General features: G+C 42.7%; 1 protein-coding gene across 3 annotated transcripts in view; it reads right to left on the bottom strand.

Moving 5' to 3' along the window:
- Nucleotides 1-21,712, bottom strand: part of UNC13C (unc-13 homolog C) — a 908,495-nt gene that overhangs the window by 259,865 nt on the left and 626,918 nt on the right. For all 3 annotated transcript variants that reach the window (XM_044279668.1, XM_044279669.1, XM_044279667.1), the window contains one exon: nt 13,826-13,903. In XM_044279668.1, coding sequence (XP_044135603.1) covers nt 13,826-13,903 — 78 coding nt within the window. The remainder of the gene's footprint in view (nt 1-13,825; nt 13,904-21,712) is intronic.

Here is a 21,712-nt window from a genome sequence, read left to right as displayed (position 1 = left end):
CATGTCTCTGATGATAACGAAATACAGGTGCCAACTGCTGCGGCTTTCTGCAGTGTGCAAACCGGCAAGGAAGGAAGGGGTAAGGAGTGGGTGGAAGATGATGTGGAGGATGATGAGGTCCTAGACACCACATGGAATAAAGGTCATGTGAGTAACGTGTGAAGTTTGGAGGAAGAGGTAGTGCACACATATCGCCAGCCGCACAGCAAAAGAGGGTGCAAAAGCAGAGTGGCCGTCCCCTAGCCAGTACGCCTGCTACTGCCCACCACACCCAGAGACTGAGCACACCAAAGCCAGCTCCAAGGAGTTCCCAGGCGTGGCAGTTCTTCAGACAATGTGCTGACGACAAGACGAGAGTGGTTTGCAAGCTGTGCAATCGGAGTCTGAAGCAAGGCATAAATGTTCTAAACCTGAGCACCACCTGCATGACTAGTCATCTAAATGCAAAAAACAAGCTGCAGTGGAGTACACAGCTGAAAAACCACAAAAGATCTCAGGCTCCTCTTGCTCCCTCTTCTGCTGCAGTCTCGGCCTCTTCCTCCCCCTCTGGAGTGACAGTGACACCTGCCACCCCGCAAACATAGGATGTTGCAGCAACACTACCACCGTTACCGTCACCAAGCATCTCCACACTGTCCCATGGAAACGTTAAGCTGTCCATCCCCCAAACACCCACAGTATGTGGTTCCCAGCCGCCACTACTTTCCCAGGCGAGCCATCCCTGCCCTGCACAACCAAGTGGTGGACAAAATCAGGTGTGCACTGCGCAACGCCATCTGTGGCTAGGTCCACTTAACTACCGATACGTGTACCAGTAAGCACAGGCAGGGACGGTATATCTCCCTAACGGCACACTGGGTAAATGCAGTGGCGGCTGGGCCTGAGGCGCATAACAGTTTGGCGCATGTCCTTCCGCCACCGAGGATTGCAGGACATTACTCCTTGCCTCCTGTTGCTCCTCATCTGGCCAGCGTAACACCTGCACCACCAACTTCTGCACAGCCAGGGGGAAATGACAGCAGGCTGTTTTGAAACTCATCTACTTGGGTAAAAGACACCACACCGTGCAGGAGCTGTGGACAGGCATGGAACATCAGACCAATGAGTGGTTGGTGCCACTGAGCCTCAAGCCCGGCCTGGTGATGTGCGATAATGGGAGAAATCTAGTAGCAGCTCTGGGCCTAGCTGGTTTGACGCACATCCCTTGCCTGGTGCAAGTGCAAAATTTGGGGGTGCAGAGGTTCCTGAAAAATTACCCCGATATATCAGAGCTTCTGCAGAAAGTCTGTGTGCGCTTTCAGCGTTCTCACCCTGCTGCTGCTCGCCTGTCTGCACTGCAGCGTAACTTCGGCCTTCCCATTCACCGCCTTATATGCGACGTACCCACAAGGTGGAACTCCACCTTGCACATGCTGGAGAGACTGTGCGAGCAGCAGCAGGCGATATTGGAGTTTCAGTTGCAGCACGCACCGGTGAGTCGTTCTGCGGAACAGCACCACTTCACCACCAACGAATGGGCCTCTATGCGGGACGTGTGTGCCATGTTGCGCTGTTTCGAGTACTCCAAACAGTGCCAATTTCTCCTTAAAAAAACGCTTTGGGCAATGATAGAAGAGCATGTGGCACAGAAGTAAGAGGAGGAGGAAGAGGGATCATTTCCACCGTTATTAGGCCAGTCATTCACAAGTGGCTTATAGGTTGGGTTCCTGCACCAACAGAGGCCAGGTACACAACTGTCCAGCCAGGACACAGTTCTGGAGGATGAGGAGGAGGAGGAACCATGTTCACAGCAGGGTGGCACCCAAAGCAGCTCATAGGCATCACTGGAGCGTGGCTGGCGGGATACAGAGGACACAGACAATACATCTTCCATAGGGGACAGCTTTTAGTTGCCTCTGCGCAGCCTGGCACACATGAGCGACTACATGCTGCAGTGCCTGCGCAATGACCGCCGAGTTGCCCACATTCTAACCAGTGCTGATTACTGGGTGGCCACCTTGCTGGATCCCCGCTACAAGGACAACGTGCTGTCCTTAATTCTGTCACTGGAGCGTGATCGGAAGATGCATGAGAACAAGCGCACACTGGTAGACGCACTGCTGATGGCATTTCCACCTGACAGCGGGGGCTCAGTGGCAGCACAAGGCGAAGGCAGAGGAGGAGGAAGTCACCAACGCAGCTGGGGCACCGCCAGCACCTCAGAAGGGAGGGTTAGCATGGCCGAAATGTGGAAAAGCTTTGTCAGCACGCCACAACAACCAGCACCACCAGCTGATACAGAACATCTTAGCAGGAGGCAGCATTTCAGTAACATGGTGGAACAGTACATGTGCACATGCCTAACACATACTAACTGATGGGTCTGCCCCATTCAACTTCTGGGTCTCCAAATTGGGCACATGGCCTGAGCTTGACCTTTACACATTGGAGGTGCTGGCCTGCCCTGCGGCCAGTGTATTGTCCGTACATGTGTTTAGCACGGCAGGGGGGTGATCATAGACAAGCGCAGCCGCCTGTTCACAGCCAACGTAGACAAGATCACATTCATTAAAATTAACTAGGCATGTATCCCACAGGACTTGTCCGTACCTTGTGCTGAATAGACAAGTATACCGGCCGCACCCAGCCGGTTGTCATACTCCAGCGCACTTTCTCTTTGCGTACTCTTTTCCATTTCCCAATGTTTTGTAGCCTTCCCAAATTAATAAAAAATAAATAAAGGTAAAAAAAAACAAAAAGACAAAAAAGTCTTGGCTATCTCCTCCTACTCCACCGCCGCTTTCACCTACACCGCCACGTCTATCGCCTCCTCAACCTCCTACTCCACTTTGCCCTCCGCCTTCTAGTCCAAGATTATTTTTTTATATTTATTGTTATTTTAAGTCATTTCCCTATCCACATTTGTTTGCAGGGCAATTGTCCTGCTCTTACCCCCATTTTGCTTCCTTTTGCAGTCTTTTAGCCCTTACTATGACTATTTTACAGCCCTTTTAGTGCACCAAAGTTTGGGTCCCCATTGAATTTAATGTAGTTCGGGTTCAGGTTCGGGTCCCAGGCATACCCGAACATCCACGGGTCCGCTCATCCCTATTCAGCACCCAAAAGAGTGGTCTGCAGATGGATATATTGCTTTACTATTTTTCCTTTTCATGTTCCAAGGGTTGTTAAAAAGTTTAACATTGACTCATAGGAAGCGCCTAGTTCTTTGCTTGCAGCGTTTTGGCCGGCATATTCGCTAGGTATAGACCACATCTCTGCCAGACTCCATTATAATCAATGCGGCTGGTGGGAATGAGGCAGTATCCGGCAATGCCGGATCCAGAGAACTCCAGCAGGCTGTCCTCTACTGGAACAGCCTGACGGAGGTTTTGCCACAGATGTAAAACTAGCCTTAGGAGTTATATCGTAGAGCAACATACAAGACACTGCCTGATAGTTTGCTAACCTCCCTCTATTAGGGCTCGTTCACACGAACGTGTGCTGCCCGTTGCCATATTACGGACCTCATTTGCGGATCGGCAATACATGAGCACTGTTCCGTGGCCATTCCGCATTACGGATGCGGACCCAATCATTTCAATGGGTCTGCAAATCCGGAGATGCGGAGCGGAAGAACAGAACACTACAGAAGCACTACAGAGTGCTTTCTGGGGTTCTGTTCTGTGCTTCCGCAGCGCAAAAAGATAGAACTTTCTCTTTCTTTTTGCGGAACGGAAGTATCGTGGACCCATTCAAGTGAATGGGTCTGCGATCCCCATGCGCCTGCCCCACGGATGGTGCAATTTGGAAAGGGCTTCACACGGTCATGTGAACGAGCCCTTAGGCCCTTTAAAACTTAAACTTTATTTGATTGTATTAAATAAAATGAACACAGAAGAAACTAAATACGTTAAAACCTTATTGCCCCTGCATCCTAATATAGTAGTGTCTGAGTCAGAGGCTACGTTATAAGCGTCACTGTATATTATTCAGTACTGTAAGTTAGAGGTCCCTACTTGTTTGCCTCACTACCTATCTCTGTCTTACATATTTATTCTAACAACTAGGTTCCAAAGCCCTAGTTGATTGTGCAACAGTAGGATGCAATGATATTAAAATGGCAATTGATAAGTTACTGCCTCTCCCCAACATGTTTTTCTGCACCAGCAGCATCATCAGGGGACTGCAGACAATAATGAGATTGGCATGTGTATGCCTAACCCTGCCCTCTATAAATAGACTGAGTCCCCGCTGTCATCAGTAGAGGACTGATGCCTCATTATGATGAAATCGTTTAGGGTCACATGATTGAACCTGAATCCATGTGTTTGCACTAAGGTGCAGGTGCAATAAGCTTTTAACATATTTCGTTTCTTCTGTTCTCGCCTCACTCAATACAAACAAATAAAGGTGTTAAAGTTAAAGGGGTTCTGCACTTTCATTTCACTGATGATCTATCCTCTGGATAGATCATCAGCTTCTGATCGGCGGGGGTCCGACACACGGGACCCCCGCCGATCAGCTGTTTGAGAAGGCAGCGGCGCTCCAGCAGCGCCGCGGCCTTCTCACTGTTTACCGCCGGGCCGCCCGCCCACTGACGTCACGACTTGTATCAACTAGAGTGGGCGCGGCTAAGCTCTGTTCACTTGAATGGAGTTTAGCCGCGCCCACTCTAGTTGATACAAGTCGTGACGTCAGTGGGCGGGCGGCCCGGCGGTAAACAGTGAGAAGGCAGCGGCGCTCCTGGAGCGCCGCTGCCTTCTCAAACAGCTGATCGGCGGGGGTCCCGTGTGTCGGACCCCCGCCGATCAGAAGCTGATGATCTATCCAGAGGATAGATCATCAGTGAAATGAAAGTGCAGAACCCCTTTAAGTGTTAAAGGGCCTAATAAAGGGAAGATGGTGAACTATCAGGCGAGATTATGTATGTTGCTATACTAAATATATATATTTATATTCATATCCTCCCCTAGGCTCGATTTTCCACTCCCTTCATGCAATCTTTGAGTTTCAGTGTAACCTTAGGGTACTTTCACATTTGCGGCAGAGGATTCCGGCAGGCAGTTCTGTCGCCGGAACTGCCTACCGGATCCAGCAATCCGGACGCAAACGGATGCATTTGTGAGACTGATCCGGATGCGAATCAGTCTCACAAATGCATTGCAATACCAGATCCATCTTTCCGGGTTGTCAGACTGCAAAACCGGATCCATTTTGGGTCCGCATCTGGCATTAATGCATTTCAATGGAAATTAATGCCGGAATCGGCATTTCGGCAAGTGTTCAGGATTTTTGGCCGGACAGAAAACTGCAGCATGCTGCGGTATTTTCTCCGGCCAAGAAACATAGGAGGGACTGAACTGAAGACATCCTGATGCATACTTAATGGAATGCTCTTCATTCAGAATGCATTAGGATAAAACTGATCAGTTCTTTTCCAGTATAGAGCCCCCAGGACGGAACTCTATGCCGGAAAACAAAAACGCTAGTGTGAAAGTACCCTTAGGAGGGTAACTTATACTAGTACACTATTTTTTTGTGGAGATACAGAATATGCAATTTATGCTGAGTAAGTCCATAAAAAAATAAAATAATCTGCAGCTCTAGTACTTGGGCAAGAGCCACATTACAACAGATACGAAAGCATGGTTAACTTAAAGGGGTTGTCCCACAAATAATATTCTACAATTTCCAAACCAGCACCTGAATCTGAATACATTTGTTATTGCATGTAATTAAAATTTTATTGTAGCTACTGGGTTATTACAGGATAGGGAGTAACCCCTACCCCAGGTCCCCAACTGATCTAATAATTTTCCCCTATACTGGGGATAGTGGATATCTTCATATAACCAAAATACTTTGGATTCCTCCTTTAGGAAAAGCCTATCCTTGTAGATTAAACTGCCTTCCTGTTCACGCACATTTGCTCACAAGATCTTCCCCTTAGCAAATAAAGCTATACACACTCTGGGACTACTTATCATCTTCCTGACAAAAACAGGTTTCTGAGATGTATTACTTAATATTAAGAAATATTGTAGTACCGGTACAAGGAACTTGTCTAGATGATCAAGGACAAGGAACTCCTGAAAAAGCCTCTATGGCTTAATCATTGAGCAATCACAGGCTGAAATGGTTTATTACCAAGTCCCCCAGGTAAAGGAATGACAATGCCTCCATTACAGCATCCACTCAAGTGATAGTAATGGCATCTTTTATTGATAGTTCTGGTCCTTTTGCCAAAAGGTAAAATGGATTCACAGGCATCAATCTTCCCTATGGATGTCTGTGTGCAGATATACAGTTCAGTTTTGGCTTAGATATTGGATACGTTTATCTGGATACTCATATTTACTTCTAGCAATATACACTGAGCAAAAATATAAATGCAAAACTTTTGGTTTTGCTCCTATTTTGCATAAGCTAAACTCAAAGATCTCAAACATTTTCTACATGCACAAAAGACCCATTACTCTCAAATATTGTTCACAAATCTGTCTAAATCTGTGTTAGTTGCCAAGATAATCCATTCCACCTCACAGTTGTGGCATAAAAAGGTGCTGATTAGACAGCATGAATATTGCACAGGTGTGCCTTAGAGTCTAGACTGCTTACAATAAAATACCACTCTGAAATGTGCAGTTTGTTACACAGCACAATGCCACAGACGTTGCAACGTTTGAGGGAGCGTGCAATTGGCGTGCTGACTGTAGGAATGTCTACCAGAGCTGTTGCCCGTGCAATGAATGTTCATTTCTCTACCATAAGCCGTCTCCAAAGGCGTTTCAGAGAATTTGGCAGTATATCCAACCGGCCTCACAACCGCAGACCACGAGTAACCACACCAGTCCAGGACCTCCACATCCAGCATGTTCAACTACATAATCGTCTGAGACCAGCCACCCGGACAGCTGCAGCTACAATCGGTTTGCATAACCAAAGAATTTCTGCACAAACTGTCAGAAACGATCTCAGGGAAGCTCATCTGCATGCTCGTCATCCTCATCGGGGTCTGGACCTGACTGCAGTTCATCGTCGTAACTGACTTGAGTGGGAAAATGCTCACATTTGATGGTGTCTGACACGTTGGAGAGGTGTTCTGTTCACAGATGAGTCCTGGTTTTCACTGCTCATGGCAGATGGCAGACAGCGTGGGTGGCGTCGTGTGGGCGAGCAGTTTGCTGACGTCAAAGTTGTGGATCAAGTGGTCCATGGTAGTCCATCAACTCTATGTGACGGAGATGTGTTGCACTGCGTGAGGCAAATGGTGGCCACACCAGATACTGACTGGTTATATGACCTCCCCGCAGTAAGGCAAAACTGCACACATTTCAGAGTGGCCTTTTATTGTGGGCAGTCTAAGGCACACCTGTGCAATATTCATGCTGACTAATCAGCACCTTGATATGCCACACCTGTGAGCTGTGATTGATTATCTCGGAAAGGAGAAGTGCTCATTAACACAGATTTAGACAGAGTTGTGAACAATATTTGAGAGTAATGGGTCTTTTGTGTATGTAGAAAATGTTTGAGATCTTTGAGTTCAGCTCATGTAAAATGAGAGCAAAACCAAAAGTGTGGCATTTATATTTTTGTTCAGTATATGTATTGGAAACAGTCATTCTCATTAATAATATTCCAAGCTCTTATAAAATAGAGATGGCCCGTATGGTTTATATAACCCCGATACATGTATTGCTCTAAATTGCCAATATAATCTGTGCAAATGTATTCAATTGCTGAGTACATACTAGTGTATGAGGAGGCAGCATTTGCATATGCCTGTCCATAGAAGAATATAAATCCTCACATTATGTGTATGAACATGAACATGTGAATAAGCTATATCCCCTCAGTGACTAAGGCTACTTTCACACCAGCGTTTTTGCAGGATCGGGCATAACCAGTAGGGATTTCTCACTGTCTGTCTAGGCAGTCAGTATTGGAGACCTACACACTGAATATCATCGCAATTTCAGATATAATTTAGAGAGTACCAGTCGGCGACCTCCACCGCACCAACTGGCAGTAAGAAGGACTGGACCATGTACGATTGGGTACAGTGGCCCCAACTATCAGACGTTTGAAAATATCCTTTGTCCCTAATTTTGGGGGTTTTGTGTTTTTAACAAACCTAGTAAAAGTTATATTTTGTTCAAAGTGTGTAGAAAACAAAAAAGGAAAAAAGAAAAGGGGAGAGGCAGTTTAGAAATGAGGAAAGTTGCGGCTATAAAATGCATAGTTTGTAATTTTTTAGAGAAAACACCTATTTTATGGAATTCTGGAATTCTATACAAGTTATTTTATCCTGATTTTGTTTTTAAATAAATTGGTCTTTATTTATATATCTGTGGATTGACAGTTACACTATAAAGGGTTAGTTTTTTTTCTCCTGGCATATCTATTTTGGACTATTAGAAACTAGGAGATTACTTCTAGCAAAATGGCCATGTTCACTGTGTAGCCAAATATTATCCAGACTAAACCCATGCCCTTCCTCCTAAACTTCCTGGATCATGTGCACTAGCATACTAGCATCAGAGACAAAGAGGGAAGGGGGAAAGACATGGCTACAGTGTGAAGAACAATGCACAGTTTTTCTATTGGATTTTTCATGGTCTGCAATTATGATATCCAAGAGCAAAGACACATTAGTTAGTGTTTTCCTTGTTTGAATTCTAGTTTTGGTGGACCTTTAAAAACTGGGATGATTGGAAGGTGTTTGCACACCTCTTGTCACATGTTATCATGTTATCATTGCAAGTATAAAACTCTAGACTTCATACTTTCAGAGAAGGCAATAAAAAAAGTGCAAGCTTTTAGTAAAAGCTCAGTGTTAGGAGTACAATAAAGGAAAATGCTATGTTGTACTGTGTTTGATCCCTGGTTGATTCTTTCTTTTCCAATTTATATTTGAGAAAAAGCAAGAGACAGATTACCAAAAGTGCCAGTAAATATATATTATATAAAATATCACAATATCAAACAATAACCCCATACAAATCTGATTAAATATAGTGTTTAGACTTGAAAGACTGCAGCCTGTGTTTAACATTATAATTTAAATTAATAACCATTAAGGGTTCTCTCGCTGTTTAACTGGTAAGGTGCTTTACTATTCAAAGCAAAATGGGAGTGTAGCATCTTCACTTAAAAAATCCCATTGGGTCTACTGCGACATATAATATATATATATATATATATATATATATATATATATATATAATGGAAAAAATAGGACTGCACTCCTGAAAAAAAGTGAAATATGTGAACTTTTATTCACCCATAATATGGCAAACTTGCGAAGTTTGCCATATTATGGGTGAATAAAAGTTCACATATTTCACTTTTATTCAGGAGTGCAGTCCTATTTTTTCCATTTTGTATTATTGGGGCATTGCCGCTGCCCTTGTTGGACATTGCACCCGCTTTTTGGATGGTGCTCCCGCTGGACTTTTTCTACAATATATATATATATATATATACACACTGTAGATAGATAAATAGATACAGTGGATGTAAAAAGTTTACACACCCCTGTTAAAATGTCAGGTTTCCGTGCTGTAAAAAAATGAGACAAAGATAAATCATTTCAGAACTTTTTCCACCTTTAATGTGACCTATAAACTGTACAACTCAATTGAAAAAACAAACTGAAATCTTTTAGGTGGAGGGAAAAAAAACCTAACAAATTGTGGTTGCATAAGTGTGCACACCCTCTTATAACTGGGGGTATAGCTGTGTTCAGAATTAAGCAATCACATTCAAAATCATGTTAAATAGGAGTCAGCATACACCTGCCATCATTTAAAGTGCCTCTGATTAACCCCAAATAAAGTTCAGCTGCTATAGTTGGTCTTTTCTGAAATTTTCTTAGTCACATCCCACAGCAAAAGCCATGGTCCACAGAGAGCTTCCAAAGCATCAGAGGGATCTCATTGTTAAAAGGTATCAGTCAGGAGAAGGGTGCAAAAGAGTTTCCAAGGCATTAGATATACCATGGAACACAGTGAAGACAGTCATCAAGTGGAGAAAGTATGGCACAACAGTGACATTACCAAGAACTGGATGTCCCTCCAAATTTGATAAAAAGACGAGAAGAAAACTTGTCTGGGAGGCTATCAAGGAGGCCTACAGCAACATTAGAGGAGCTGCAGGAATATATGACAAGCACTGGCTGTGTGGTACATGTGACAACAATCTCCTGTATTCTTCATATGTCTGGGCTATGGGGTAGAGTGGCAAGATGAAAGCCTTTTCTTACAAAGAAAAACATCCAAGCCAGGCTACATTTTGCAAAAACATATCTGAAGTCTCCCAAAAGCATGTGGGAAAAGGTGTTATGGTCTGATGAAACCAAGGTTGAACTTTCTGGCCATATTTCCAAAAGATATGTTTGGCGCAAAAACAACACTGCACATCACCAAAAGAACACCATACCCACAGTGAAGAATGGTGGTTGCAGCATCATGCTTTGGGGCTGTTTTTCTTCAGCTGGAACTGGGGACTTAGTTAAGCTAGAGGGAATTATGAACAGTTCCAAATACCAGTCAATATTGGCACAAAACCTTCAGGCTTCTGCTAGAAAGCTGAACATAAGGAGGAACTTCATCTTTCAGCATGACAACCACCCAAAGCATACATCCAAATCAATAAAGGAATGGCTTCACCAGAAGAATATTAAAGTCTTCGAATGGCCCAGCCAGAGCCCAGACCTAAATCTAATTAAAAAATCTGTGGGGTGATCTAAAGAGGGCTGTGCACAGGAGATGCCCTCGCAATCTGACAGATTTCGAGTGTTTTTGCAAAGAAGAGTGGGCAAATCTTGCCAAGTCAAAATGTGCGATGCTGATAGACTCATACCCAAAAAGACTGAGTGCTCTAATAAAATCAAAAAAAGCTTCAACAAAGTATTAGTTTATGCAACCATATTATTTTATTTTTATATTTTTACTTCCTTCTACCTAAAGGATTTCAGTTTGTTTTTCAATTGAGTTGTACAGTTTATAGGTCACATTAAAGGTGGAAAAAGTTCTGAAATGATTTATCTTTGTCTCATTTTTTTACATCACAGAAACCTGACATTTTAACAGGGGTGTGTAGACTTTTTATATCCACTGTAGATAATAAGTACACGACTCCTATTCCTGAAAAACAGATCAATAACACAACTTTTTATCTTGAACAGAATAACAACACTGCATGACAGCAACTGACCGGCCTCTTATCATGAAAGGAAAGGCATTCTTTATAAAATGATTTAACACAGGCTCAAGTGGCAATTTGCAGAAGTAAGGCAGACAGTTATCCATCTGCAGCATACGAAACATTCTGTACCAATATGTTCACAGTCTAAAACACCTTTACTGGATTATTTCATGTCTATTGTGCATACGGCATTTTCTTGACCCTCATGCCAAGTAGACATTTTGCAAAGTTAACACATTGTGACAAAAAAAGCACACACCATTGTGCTTTTCGTGCGTATATTAATAAAACAGCTATTTATTAATATATCAAGCAGGCAGATTTAGAAAAGGCTGTAGAAGAAGAAACTGTTCAATACATTACACTCCAGATAGGAAAGGTCTATCATGACATTGATGCCCTTGAGTTCCTCATTTGGTATTCTACGTTTGGCCCACAAGAATACATTTGTAATCATCTATGATATTTAATGTGAATACAATATTCCATTAGTACCTGTCCCATTTCTAAATCTGTCTGCAAGTATTGGAAAATGAAAATAATTAGCCACTCTGCTGTCAGAAGGACAGTACTTCACGCAGCGCTCAGTTAGAAAAGTGGCTGATCGCACAGTGTCAGGAGAGTTCAATCTAAGCAGAAAGCAGATATTCCCTGTTTTCCCCCATCATGCAAACATGAGCCCGTGGAGGGCACATAATATCTAATTTTATCCATTTATTGAAAAATCAGTAACTGAGCTGAAGTTCAGACTTAGGTAAAATGCCATCATAATCAAGTTTGCATTGCTGGTTAAATAAAAGATACTTCAGCCCAACCCGATGTTCTGATGTGAATTCCAAAACGTGTCACAATGTGTGATATAGAATTAACACATGCTAAAGGCTTTGCACCATTTAGCTAATCATGAACCAATATTATCAATATCATTCCTAGGCATGCATGGCCAGTATTCATATAGATATAGTGACATGGCTCAGCCTACACATTCAGCTTTAGATTTAATCTAATATACATTTTCAATAATTACTATATTGAAGCAGCAAAAGAAATAACTGAATATGATGTTTCCTTAGGCTACGTTCACAGTAGCATTGTGAATCTGGACAGCCTGTTCCGGCATAAATGCCGGCTGTTGGCTGGTCAAAATACAATGCATGCAGCAGTATTTGTCCAGCAGAAACCCAGCATTTATGCCAGAAAAGCAACTGGATCACCACCAGATCACATTATATTCAATAGGCATCCAGAGGTACAGGGTCGTACCCGGCATTGGCGTATACGGTGAGCTCCAGTAGCCTGATCCTGAGTTCGATTAGGCCACTGTAATTCAAATGTAACTGTGAACGGGGCCTTATTTATTGAAGTAGTTTATAAGGTGGATATAAAAAGTAAATTAAAGTGACCCTCCAATTCAAGAGAGCAAAAAATAAATAAAAATCACATTAACTGGGGAACACACAGTACATTTTTATGGTGATAGCATCTTTTCACTTGCAGATCCCTTGATTCCTGGGCTCCTCTTCAGTCATCCAAAATGGCAGCACCACTACTTATACTACCTACCGTAAGACACACTGTGCATTGGTCGCCCAAGACACTTGCTGTCCATCTCTGCTCTTGGATTGGTCAGCACTGTTTAAGTGAGCAGTGCTGGCCAATCCGTGGGCAGCAAGAAGAGTCTTGCACTAATGTACATCAGGTAGTCTGAAAAGGAGTGTGGCCTATTTTGGATGGCAGAAAGGGGGCTTGTGGATTGGCGGATCTACAGCTGAAAAGATGAGCAATGAGGGCACCATTTAAGTGTTCTGTGTATTCTCTATTCATGTAATTTTTTTGTTTTCTTGAACCAGTTTTGAATCTTCGCTTTAATTGTTGTATAGACCTTTCAGGTGCCCTCTGTGTTCTTGGATTAGACATTTTATTTTTGTAATGTTCAGTTAAACAATGTCAATGTCTGATTCTTTTCCTTTGCGCTACGTTTTTCTATAGCTTCAATATCAACCAGAATCTTTGCTTTAAATTTCATTGTTAGGCTGGCACAGTCATCATATCCTGTCAGATTGGCAACGATATATAGCCTGTAATATATCGTTGAAGGTATCAGTGCATGCTTGCCTTGACAAACCTTGTAAAAGGCTATTGCTCCTTCTTTCTTCTGCTCAGTTGATGTCAGGTTAAAGGTATTAGACAAAGACATGACACATTACAGACAAAGCACAAAACACATAACTATCAACACAGATAAAGAAACATTCAGGAGATAGGCAACTTGTAGCATCTCCCCTAAGGTAAAATTACATGCCCCGCAATAGCTGGCTGGGGGATATCCTAGTTTAACTATAGCAAGAAAGCTACAGGTTACCATCGAGAATCACTGTGGGAGAGTCTGCATCGTGACTACAACACACAACATGAAATCCGACTCATTTACAGATCATTAGCTCGAGGTGTATATATTGTGTTTAGTTAAGTCACTGCTTTGCTGCTTAGTGTCCAGCTCAGCACATTTAATCCAGTAATGTTCCTCTCTGAAAGATCAAATATTGATGTAAACTGATTATCAAATATGATTTATCTAATGATCTCTAAATGTAATTCAGTAAAATGAGAATGCTAAACACACAAGGAGTATTACCTCTTTTCCTCCCATGTTCTCAAACATCTTTTCCAGTTGAACTCTTAGTTGCTGGATGTTGTTCAGTAGAATACATGGCTACAACACACAATCAAAGAGAACTATTATATTATCATAGATATATCAGTGATCCCTAAAGCAGATCATTTGAACAGACAAAATTTACATAAGCTATACATTTAACTTAGAACTCAATTTTGTATTGTTTAAAACATAAATCCCCAAAAAATCCTTCAACATATGCTACTTTTTTATATTCAGAAGTTTATCATCCATGTACAGTCGTGGCCAAAAGTTTTGAGAATGACACAAATATTAGTTTTCACAAAGTTTGATGCTAAACTGCTTTTAGATCTTTGTTTCAGTTGTTTCTGTGATGTAGTGAAATATAATTACATGCACTTCATACGTTTCAAAGGCTTTTATCGACAATTACATGACATTTACCCTGGGTTCACACCTGAGCGTTTTACAGCGCGTTCAAACGCGCTGTAAAACGCTTAAGACATGAAAACCAATGCTTCCCTATGGGAAGGGTTCACACCTGGGCGTTTTACAGCGCGTACGAACGCGCTGTAAAACGCCCGACGCTCAAACAAGTACTTGAGCTTCTTTGGGGCGTTTTGACGCGCGTTTGTGGCCATAGGACACTGCAGTCAATGACACAAACGCGCGTCAAACGCGCGTTTACTATTACAAAAAACGCGCATAAAAACGCGCGTAAAACTCGCGTTTGAGGAACGCTCAGGTGTGAACCCAGGGTTATGCAAAGAGTCAGTATTTGCAGTGTTGGCCCTTCTTTTTCAGGACCTCTGCAATTCGACTGGGCATGCTCTCAATCAACTTCTGGGCCAATTCCTGACTGATAGCAACCCATTCTTTCATAATCACTTCTTGGAGTTTGTCAGAATTAGTGGGTTTTTGTTTGTCCACCCGCCTCTTAAGGATTAACCACAAGTTCTCAATGGGATTAAGATCTGGGGAGTTTCCAGGCCATTGACCCAAAAAAGAGCCACTTAGTTATCACTTTTGCCTTATGGCATGGTGCTCCATCGTGCTGGAAAAAGCATTGTTCTTCACCAAACTGCTGTTGGATTGTTGGAAGAAGTTGCTGTTGGAGGGTGTTTTAGTACCATTCTTTATTCATGGCTGTGTTTCTGGGCAAAATTGTGAGTGAGCCCACTCCCTTGGATGAGTAGCAACCCCACACATGAATGGTCTCAGGATGCTTTACTGTTGGCATGACACAGGACTAATGGTAGCGCTCACCTTTTCTTCTCCGGACAAGCCTTTTTCCTGATGCCCCAAACTAATCGGAAAGAGGCTTCATCGGAGAATATGACTTTGCCCCAGTCCTCAGCAGTCCATTCACCATATTTTCAGCAGAAGAATCTGTCCCTGATGTTTTTTGGGGAGAGAAGTGGCTTCTTTGCTGCCCTTCTTGACACCAGGCCATCTTCCAAAAGTCTTCGCCTCACTGTGCGTGCATATGCGTTCACACCTGCCTGCTGCCATTCCTGAGCAAGCTCTCCACTGGTGGCACTCCGATCCCGCAGCTGAATCCTCTTTAGGAGACGATCCTGGCGCTTGCTGGACTTTCTTGGACGCCCTGAAGCCTTCTTAACAAGAATTGAACCTCTTTCCTTGAAGTTCTTGATGATCCTATAAATTGTTGATTGAGGTGCAATCTTAGTAGCCACAATCTCCTTGCCTGTGAAGCCATTTTTATGCAACGCAATGATGGCTGCACACGTTTCTTTGCAGGTCACCATGGTTAACAATGGAAGAACAATGATTTCAAGCATCACCCTCCTTTTAACAGGTGAAGTCTGCCATTTTAACCCAATCAGCCTGACATAATGATCTCCAGCCTTGTGCTCGTCAACATTCTCACCTGAGTTAACAAGATGATTACTGAAATGATCTCAGCAGGTCCTTTAATGACAGCAATGAAATGCAGTAGAAAGGTTTTTTTTGGGGGATTAAGTTAATTTTCATGGCAAAGAAGGACTATGCAATTCATCTGATCACTCTTCAAAACATTCTGGAGTATATGCAAATTGCTATTATAAAACACTTAAGCAGCAACTTTATATAAGATTCCTATGAGTACCCAGCTATATATGCGCCATCAGTCTGCACCATGGCATGAATAAAACCAACTATAAATTTGCTATCTATATGGTAACAGTACAAAAGAAGGAAGTCTCTGGAGATGGTTTAAAGAGGACGTGTCACCACAAAATGCATGTTATAGAGCAGGAGGAGCTAAGCAAATTCATATATAGTTTTTTTGGGACAAGATTCAGTTAAACCTGTAATTTATACATTTATATCTTTGCTTTTTCTACCTCCTGTGTGGTGCTATTGGTACAGGCGGGATGTGTTATTAGTGAATGACAGCTATCTCTGTATGCACACTTAAACACACAATACTATCAATCACTGTTGACACCTCCTCCCTGTACCGATAGCAGTTCACATGAGGTAGAAAAGGCAGTGCTATAAATGTATAAATTACGGGTTTTACTGAATCTTTTGCATAGGTATATTTCATGTATTTCATTTACTGTTTCTGTCTGTTGTTAAAAGATAGCAAGCAGTATCCCTCATAACAGTGACCTCTACAACACACCACCCCTTTAACAGTGAACGCCACTGACCCCCCCTACAGTGCCCCACCACTTTAAAATGGGACTTCCACAGCAGAACATCCCCTTAACTTTGACCTTCACAGCAGCCCGCCCCTTTAACAGTGAGTTTCACAGCACCCTACTCCCTTGACAGTGACCTCCTCTGGGGCCCGCCCCCTTAACAGTGACCTCCACAGTACCCTGCTGCCTTAGCAGTGACCTCCACAGCAGTTTCTACTTTAATTGTGGCCCCTGCCCCCTTAACAGTAAGCTCCACAGTGTCTGCCCCTTTAACAGTAACATCCACAGTGTCTGCCTCTTTAACAGTGACCTCAACAGCGCCCCCCCTTTAACAGTGACCTTCACAGTGCCCATCCCTTTAACAGTGACCTTCACAATGCCCACCCCTTTAACAGTGACTTCCACAGTGCCCGCCTCTTTAACAATGACCTCCACAGCACCCGATCTTTTAACAGTAACCTCCACAGTGCTCTCCCCTTTAACAGTGACCTCCACAGTGCCCGCCTCTATAACAGTGACCTCCACAGTGCCTGCCTCTATAACAGTGACCTCCACAGTTCCCGCCCCTTTAACAGTGACCTCCACAGGGCCTGCCCCTTTAACAGTGATCTCCACAGCGCTTCCCCCTTTAACAGTGAGCTCCACAGTGCTCGCCTCTTTAACAGTGACCTCCACAGCGCCTGCCCATTTAATTCTAGGGCTACATGACGACATGTGTCGTACGACATTTTGTCTCAACAGCTTTTATAATGATAGGCTATTGTGTCGCACTACAACATGCTGCGACTGTGACACGACAATCGCAAAAAATCCATCCAAGATGGATGCATGAAGCAGCGTAATTGTACTCTATGTGTCATGCGACTTATTGTCGTCCTGTAGCCCTAGCCTAAAGCTGACCTGCAGCTGTGAAGAAAAATGTCTGGGTTGTTATTGAAACCTGGAGTAAAAAAACTGTGTGTATGGCAGTTGGGATTTGAATAGAAACACTTGCAGGCTGTAAAAAATATCTCAGGAACTGTACGTCCTAGAGAGCTGTAAAACCTTACCGGACACCTGATGTACCTGTGTGCCATATTTGGTGAAGATCGGTTCAGTCGTTTGGTCGCGTATAAAGAACAGACAGACAGAGGTCCAGACAGAAACTCATTTCTCTTATACTTTTCTATAAAAATGAGTTTCTGTCTGTTCTTTATGCGCAACCAAACGACTGAACCGATTTTCACCAAATTTGGCACACAGGTATATCAGGTGTCTGGGAAGGTTTTAGACCGGGTCTCAGCTCTCTAGGACATACTGTTTCTGAGATATTACAAAAAAAATGACCTGCATTAGCCAATACAAGCCCCCAACTGCCATGCACATGGTCACATGTCTCTTATCGGCCAATAGAAGCTCGCAGATCCTACTCCAGGTTTCCATAACAACTGATCACAGGTTTAAGCAGTTTGCAGGTCCTTAAATATTTAGTCACGTGACATGTCAGGATTAGATACACAGCTCAGCAGGCAGTATCACACAGGATAGGATATTAGATACACAGCTTAGCAGACAGTATTACACAGGATATGATTAGATACACAGCTCAGCAAGGATTAGATGCACAGCTCAGCAGACAGTATCACACAGGGTAGGATTAGATACATAGCTCAGCAGACAGTATCACACAGGATAGGATTAGATACACAGATTAGCAGACAGTATCACACAGGATAGGATTAGATACACAGCTCAGCAGACACTATTACACAGGATAGGATTAGATACACAGCTCAACAAACAGTATCACACATGATAGGATTAGATACACAGCTCAGCAGACAGTATTACACATGACATGATTAAATCACAGCTCTGCAGGCAGTATAACATAGGATAGGATATTAGATACACAGCTCAGCAGACAGTATCACACAACATAAGATTAGATACACAGCTCAGCAGGCAGTATCACACAGGATATGATTAGATACATAGCTCAGCAGACAGTATAACACAGGATAAGATTAGATACACAGCTCAGCAGACAGTGGGGCAGGGTACTGTAGATGTCACCATTATAGTGGATAGTGTTTATATCTTTTAGCTACACACAGAAACATTAAATTAAATAGAAGAAATATACCCGTGCAAATCCGGGTCCTTCAGCTAGCAGTGATGGCCAGTTCGCATTGTTCGCCCGCAAACATATGCAGGCTGCCATCTTTTTTCACAAGTCCGGCAAGGCACAGGTAAGCCCTTACCTGTGCCGCGAGCCGATCTGAAAACAAATGCGGTCACCGGGAGCAGGCAGTTCCGAGAACAGCCTGATGAAGGCCCCCGGTGGCTTTTCTTGGAACTGCCTGCTCCCGCTGACCGCACTTGTTTTCAGACCAGCTCGCGCACAGGCACAGGTAAGGTCTTACCTGTGCCTCGCCGGACTTGTGAAAAAAGATGGCAGTCTGCATATGTTCGTGGGCGAACAATGCGAACTGGCCATCACGTTCAGCTAGTGTGTATATATATATATATATATATATATATACACACACACACATCAATCTGCTCAGCTTCTCCTGCTATATCAAAATTGCTTTGCATTTTGTGGTGACAGGTCCTCTTTAAAGGGGAAATGTTTCCCAGGCTGGAGAAATATATCTACAGGGCAAACATGATCAGGGAAATTGAGGCAAAAGAAGGCAATTAAGGCACCATTGCAACAAGAAAGAATAATGAGGAATCCATAAAGAAGGAACAGTAGCCCAGACAATAGTAGATTAAAAGCCAGCATTTGGGTTTAACAAAAGATCCCTCTTATGTACATATTAGTCCTCCCAGACACAAGCCACTGTTCTTATTCTGAACCTATCTGGATGGCCTTCAGATGTTGGGATTTGTTCTTAGAGATGAACCTTAATTATTCCCTTGCTATATCCCCAAATGCTTCAATTTTCAGTTCAGCGCTCCACTAGAGTCTAGATAAAATCAGAGAATATCTTGAGTTTGTCAGAATTATGCTGTAGTAGCACATTCCAATGTAATGTAAGTATTTCTTCAGCAGATACATGGCTCCACATTAAAAAGACAGAGTGTTCCGCGTTTTCCATGGTGGCAGATTAAAGTACGACCGGTGACATTCTATTACATTCCTGTGGTATATGTGTGTACTTTACAGAGGGAATAAAACAATTTCTATAAATCTGAGACCAGAGCTGTGACAGGAAACAAATATAAAAAAAGTGGAAAAACAGATTTGAAATGACAGCATTTCCTTAAAATGTAAAAGTTATGCTAAAGCACTGTAATAATGCACTGACCTATATATATTTTACCTTATGTCCAATATGTCCATCTACTAGGTTAGGGAAGAACATTGCTTAAGAAATTTGGAGTTGTAATAAGCATGCTCAATACTGTGCCATGTGCATTATGTGTATTGCGCAAATAATCCGACCAAGTGGAAGGAGAGGCTGCATCAAACATTAGTGCAACAGGATGCACTGTCATCGCTGTATTTTATCGGATTCTACCACTATAGCAAATCCAATTCCCTCTGGAGCTCTACTAAAGATTAGCTATCTGGAAAACTTGCATGATAAATCACACTAATGAAGAAACAGGAATCCCGCGGGTAGGTTAAGTGACAAGTGTTGTAATGTGCACTTACTCATAGATCTTTGCAATTCATGACACACCACACACTGGCAATTTCAGTGCCCTTAAGAGCTCCCTTAATGCAAAATACTGTATATTGATGCTGTCAATAATAACTAAAATCACGCCCTTATGACCATATGTTTTGCTAGGGTAAACAAAATTAAATAATTTTCATAAAAGATATGAATAAAGCACTACATTAAATGGGACAATTTACCTGCAGCTGTACTGCTCAGGGTAATCCCGTTATCTATGTCTTACATTAGCCATACTCATCCCATTATGGTAAACCAAATGTTTCACCAGTGACTCATTTAGAAGTCATCAAAATTGAGCATGAGGTCCCAGGTGCTCTAATCAGGGGGCCTGGAAATTGGCAGTTTATATTTTTTTTTTTTATGGTATTATATATTTGTCTTTTTGGTGAATAACTGAACGCAGGATCTAATAGGACTACAGTACAGGACTAAGCGCTACAGTACAGGAGTTCTGTATTGGATGTATAGTTAGACATCAAAACTTCCATTGAGTTTTTATATTCTGTGTTCTTGCTTGGAGTTCTCGTAGGTCAGTGGTCTCCACCTTGTAGCTTTCCAGCTGTTGCAAACCTGCAAGTCCCGTTATGCTATGATAGTTGTAGTGTTGCAACAGCTAGAGAATATTAAATACATTCATACTCCAGATTTACTGTGATAGGTCTCCACAAAAACTGCAATAAGTTCATCAAATTATCGCTCAACATATTGCAAATTATAAGCACATTGAGCAATGCACTAAGTGGATCCCCCTGCTAATTACTGTGTTCAGATGTTTCAGCCACACTCATTGCAAACAGCTGCATAAAGTAGAGCACACAGTGATATAGACAAATAGTTGCAGCAGTATGGCTCATAGACTGAACAGTCCAGTGGCCCCGTGCCCACCGTTCAGACTCACAGGCCTCAGGCTGGTAGGCCTGCAGCATATGAAGCAGGTGATTGTGATGGAATTACAGTGACCTCCTGTGCTGGGTCTGACAAGATAATGTGATGACACAGGGCAGGAGTACAGCAGAACAGAGGGGGCAACAGAGAGCCAAATGCAGGTGAGTATTTTTTTCTTTAAATGTAGCCACGCTAATGCAGGAAGTACAGAGGGCACTACAGGGGTGGGGGAGAGCATTATAAGGGGGGGGGGGGGTTATATCTACTATTAATACAGGGGGCCTATTATATATTCGAATATTTCAGAGGGGGGGCATTATATATTCTAATAATACAAAGGGGACTATTATATATTCTAATAATATAGGGGGAGCATTATATATACTAATAATACAGAGGGTCATTATCTATTCTAAACATACAGAGGGGGCCATTATATATTCTAATAATATAGGGGTCCATTATCTATTCTAAACATACAGGGGGGCCATTATATATTGTAATAATACAGAGGGGACATTATATATACTAATAACACAGAGGGGGCATTATATATTCTAATAATACAAAGGGGACTATTATATATTCTAATACTATAGGGGGAGCATTATATATTCTAATAATACAGAGGGGACCATTATCTATTCTAATAATACAGGGGGGGCTAATATATA

This window comes from Bufo gargarizans, chromosome 2 (genome assembly GCF_014858855.1).
Source record: "Bufo gargarizans isolate SCDJY-AF-19 chromosome 2, ASM1485885v1, whole genome shotgun sequence".
Taxonomy (NCBI): Eukaryota; Metazoa; Chordata; class Amphibia; order Anura; family Bufonidae; genus Bufo; species Bufo gargarizans.
This window is presented reverse-complemented; position numbering and strand designations above follow the sequence as displayed.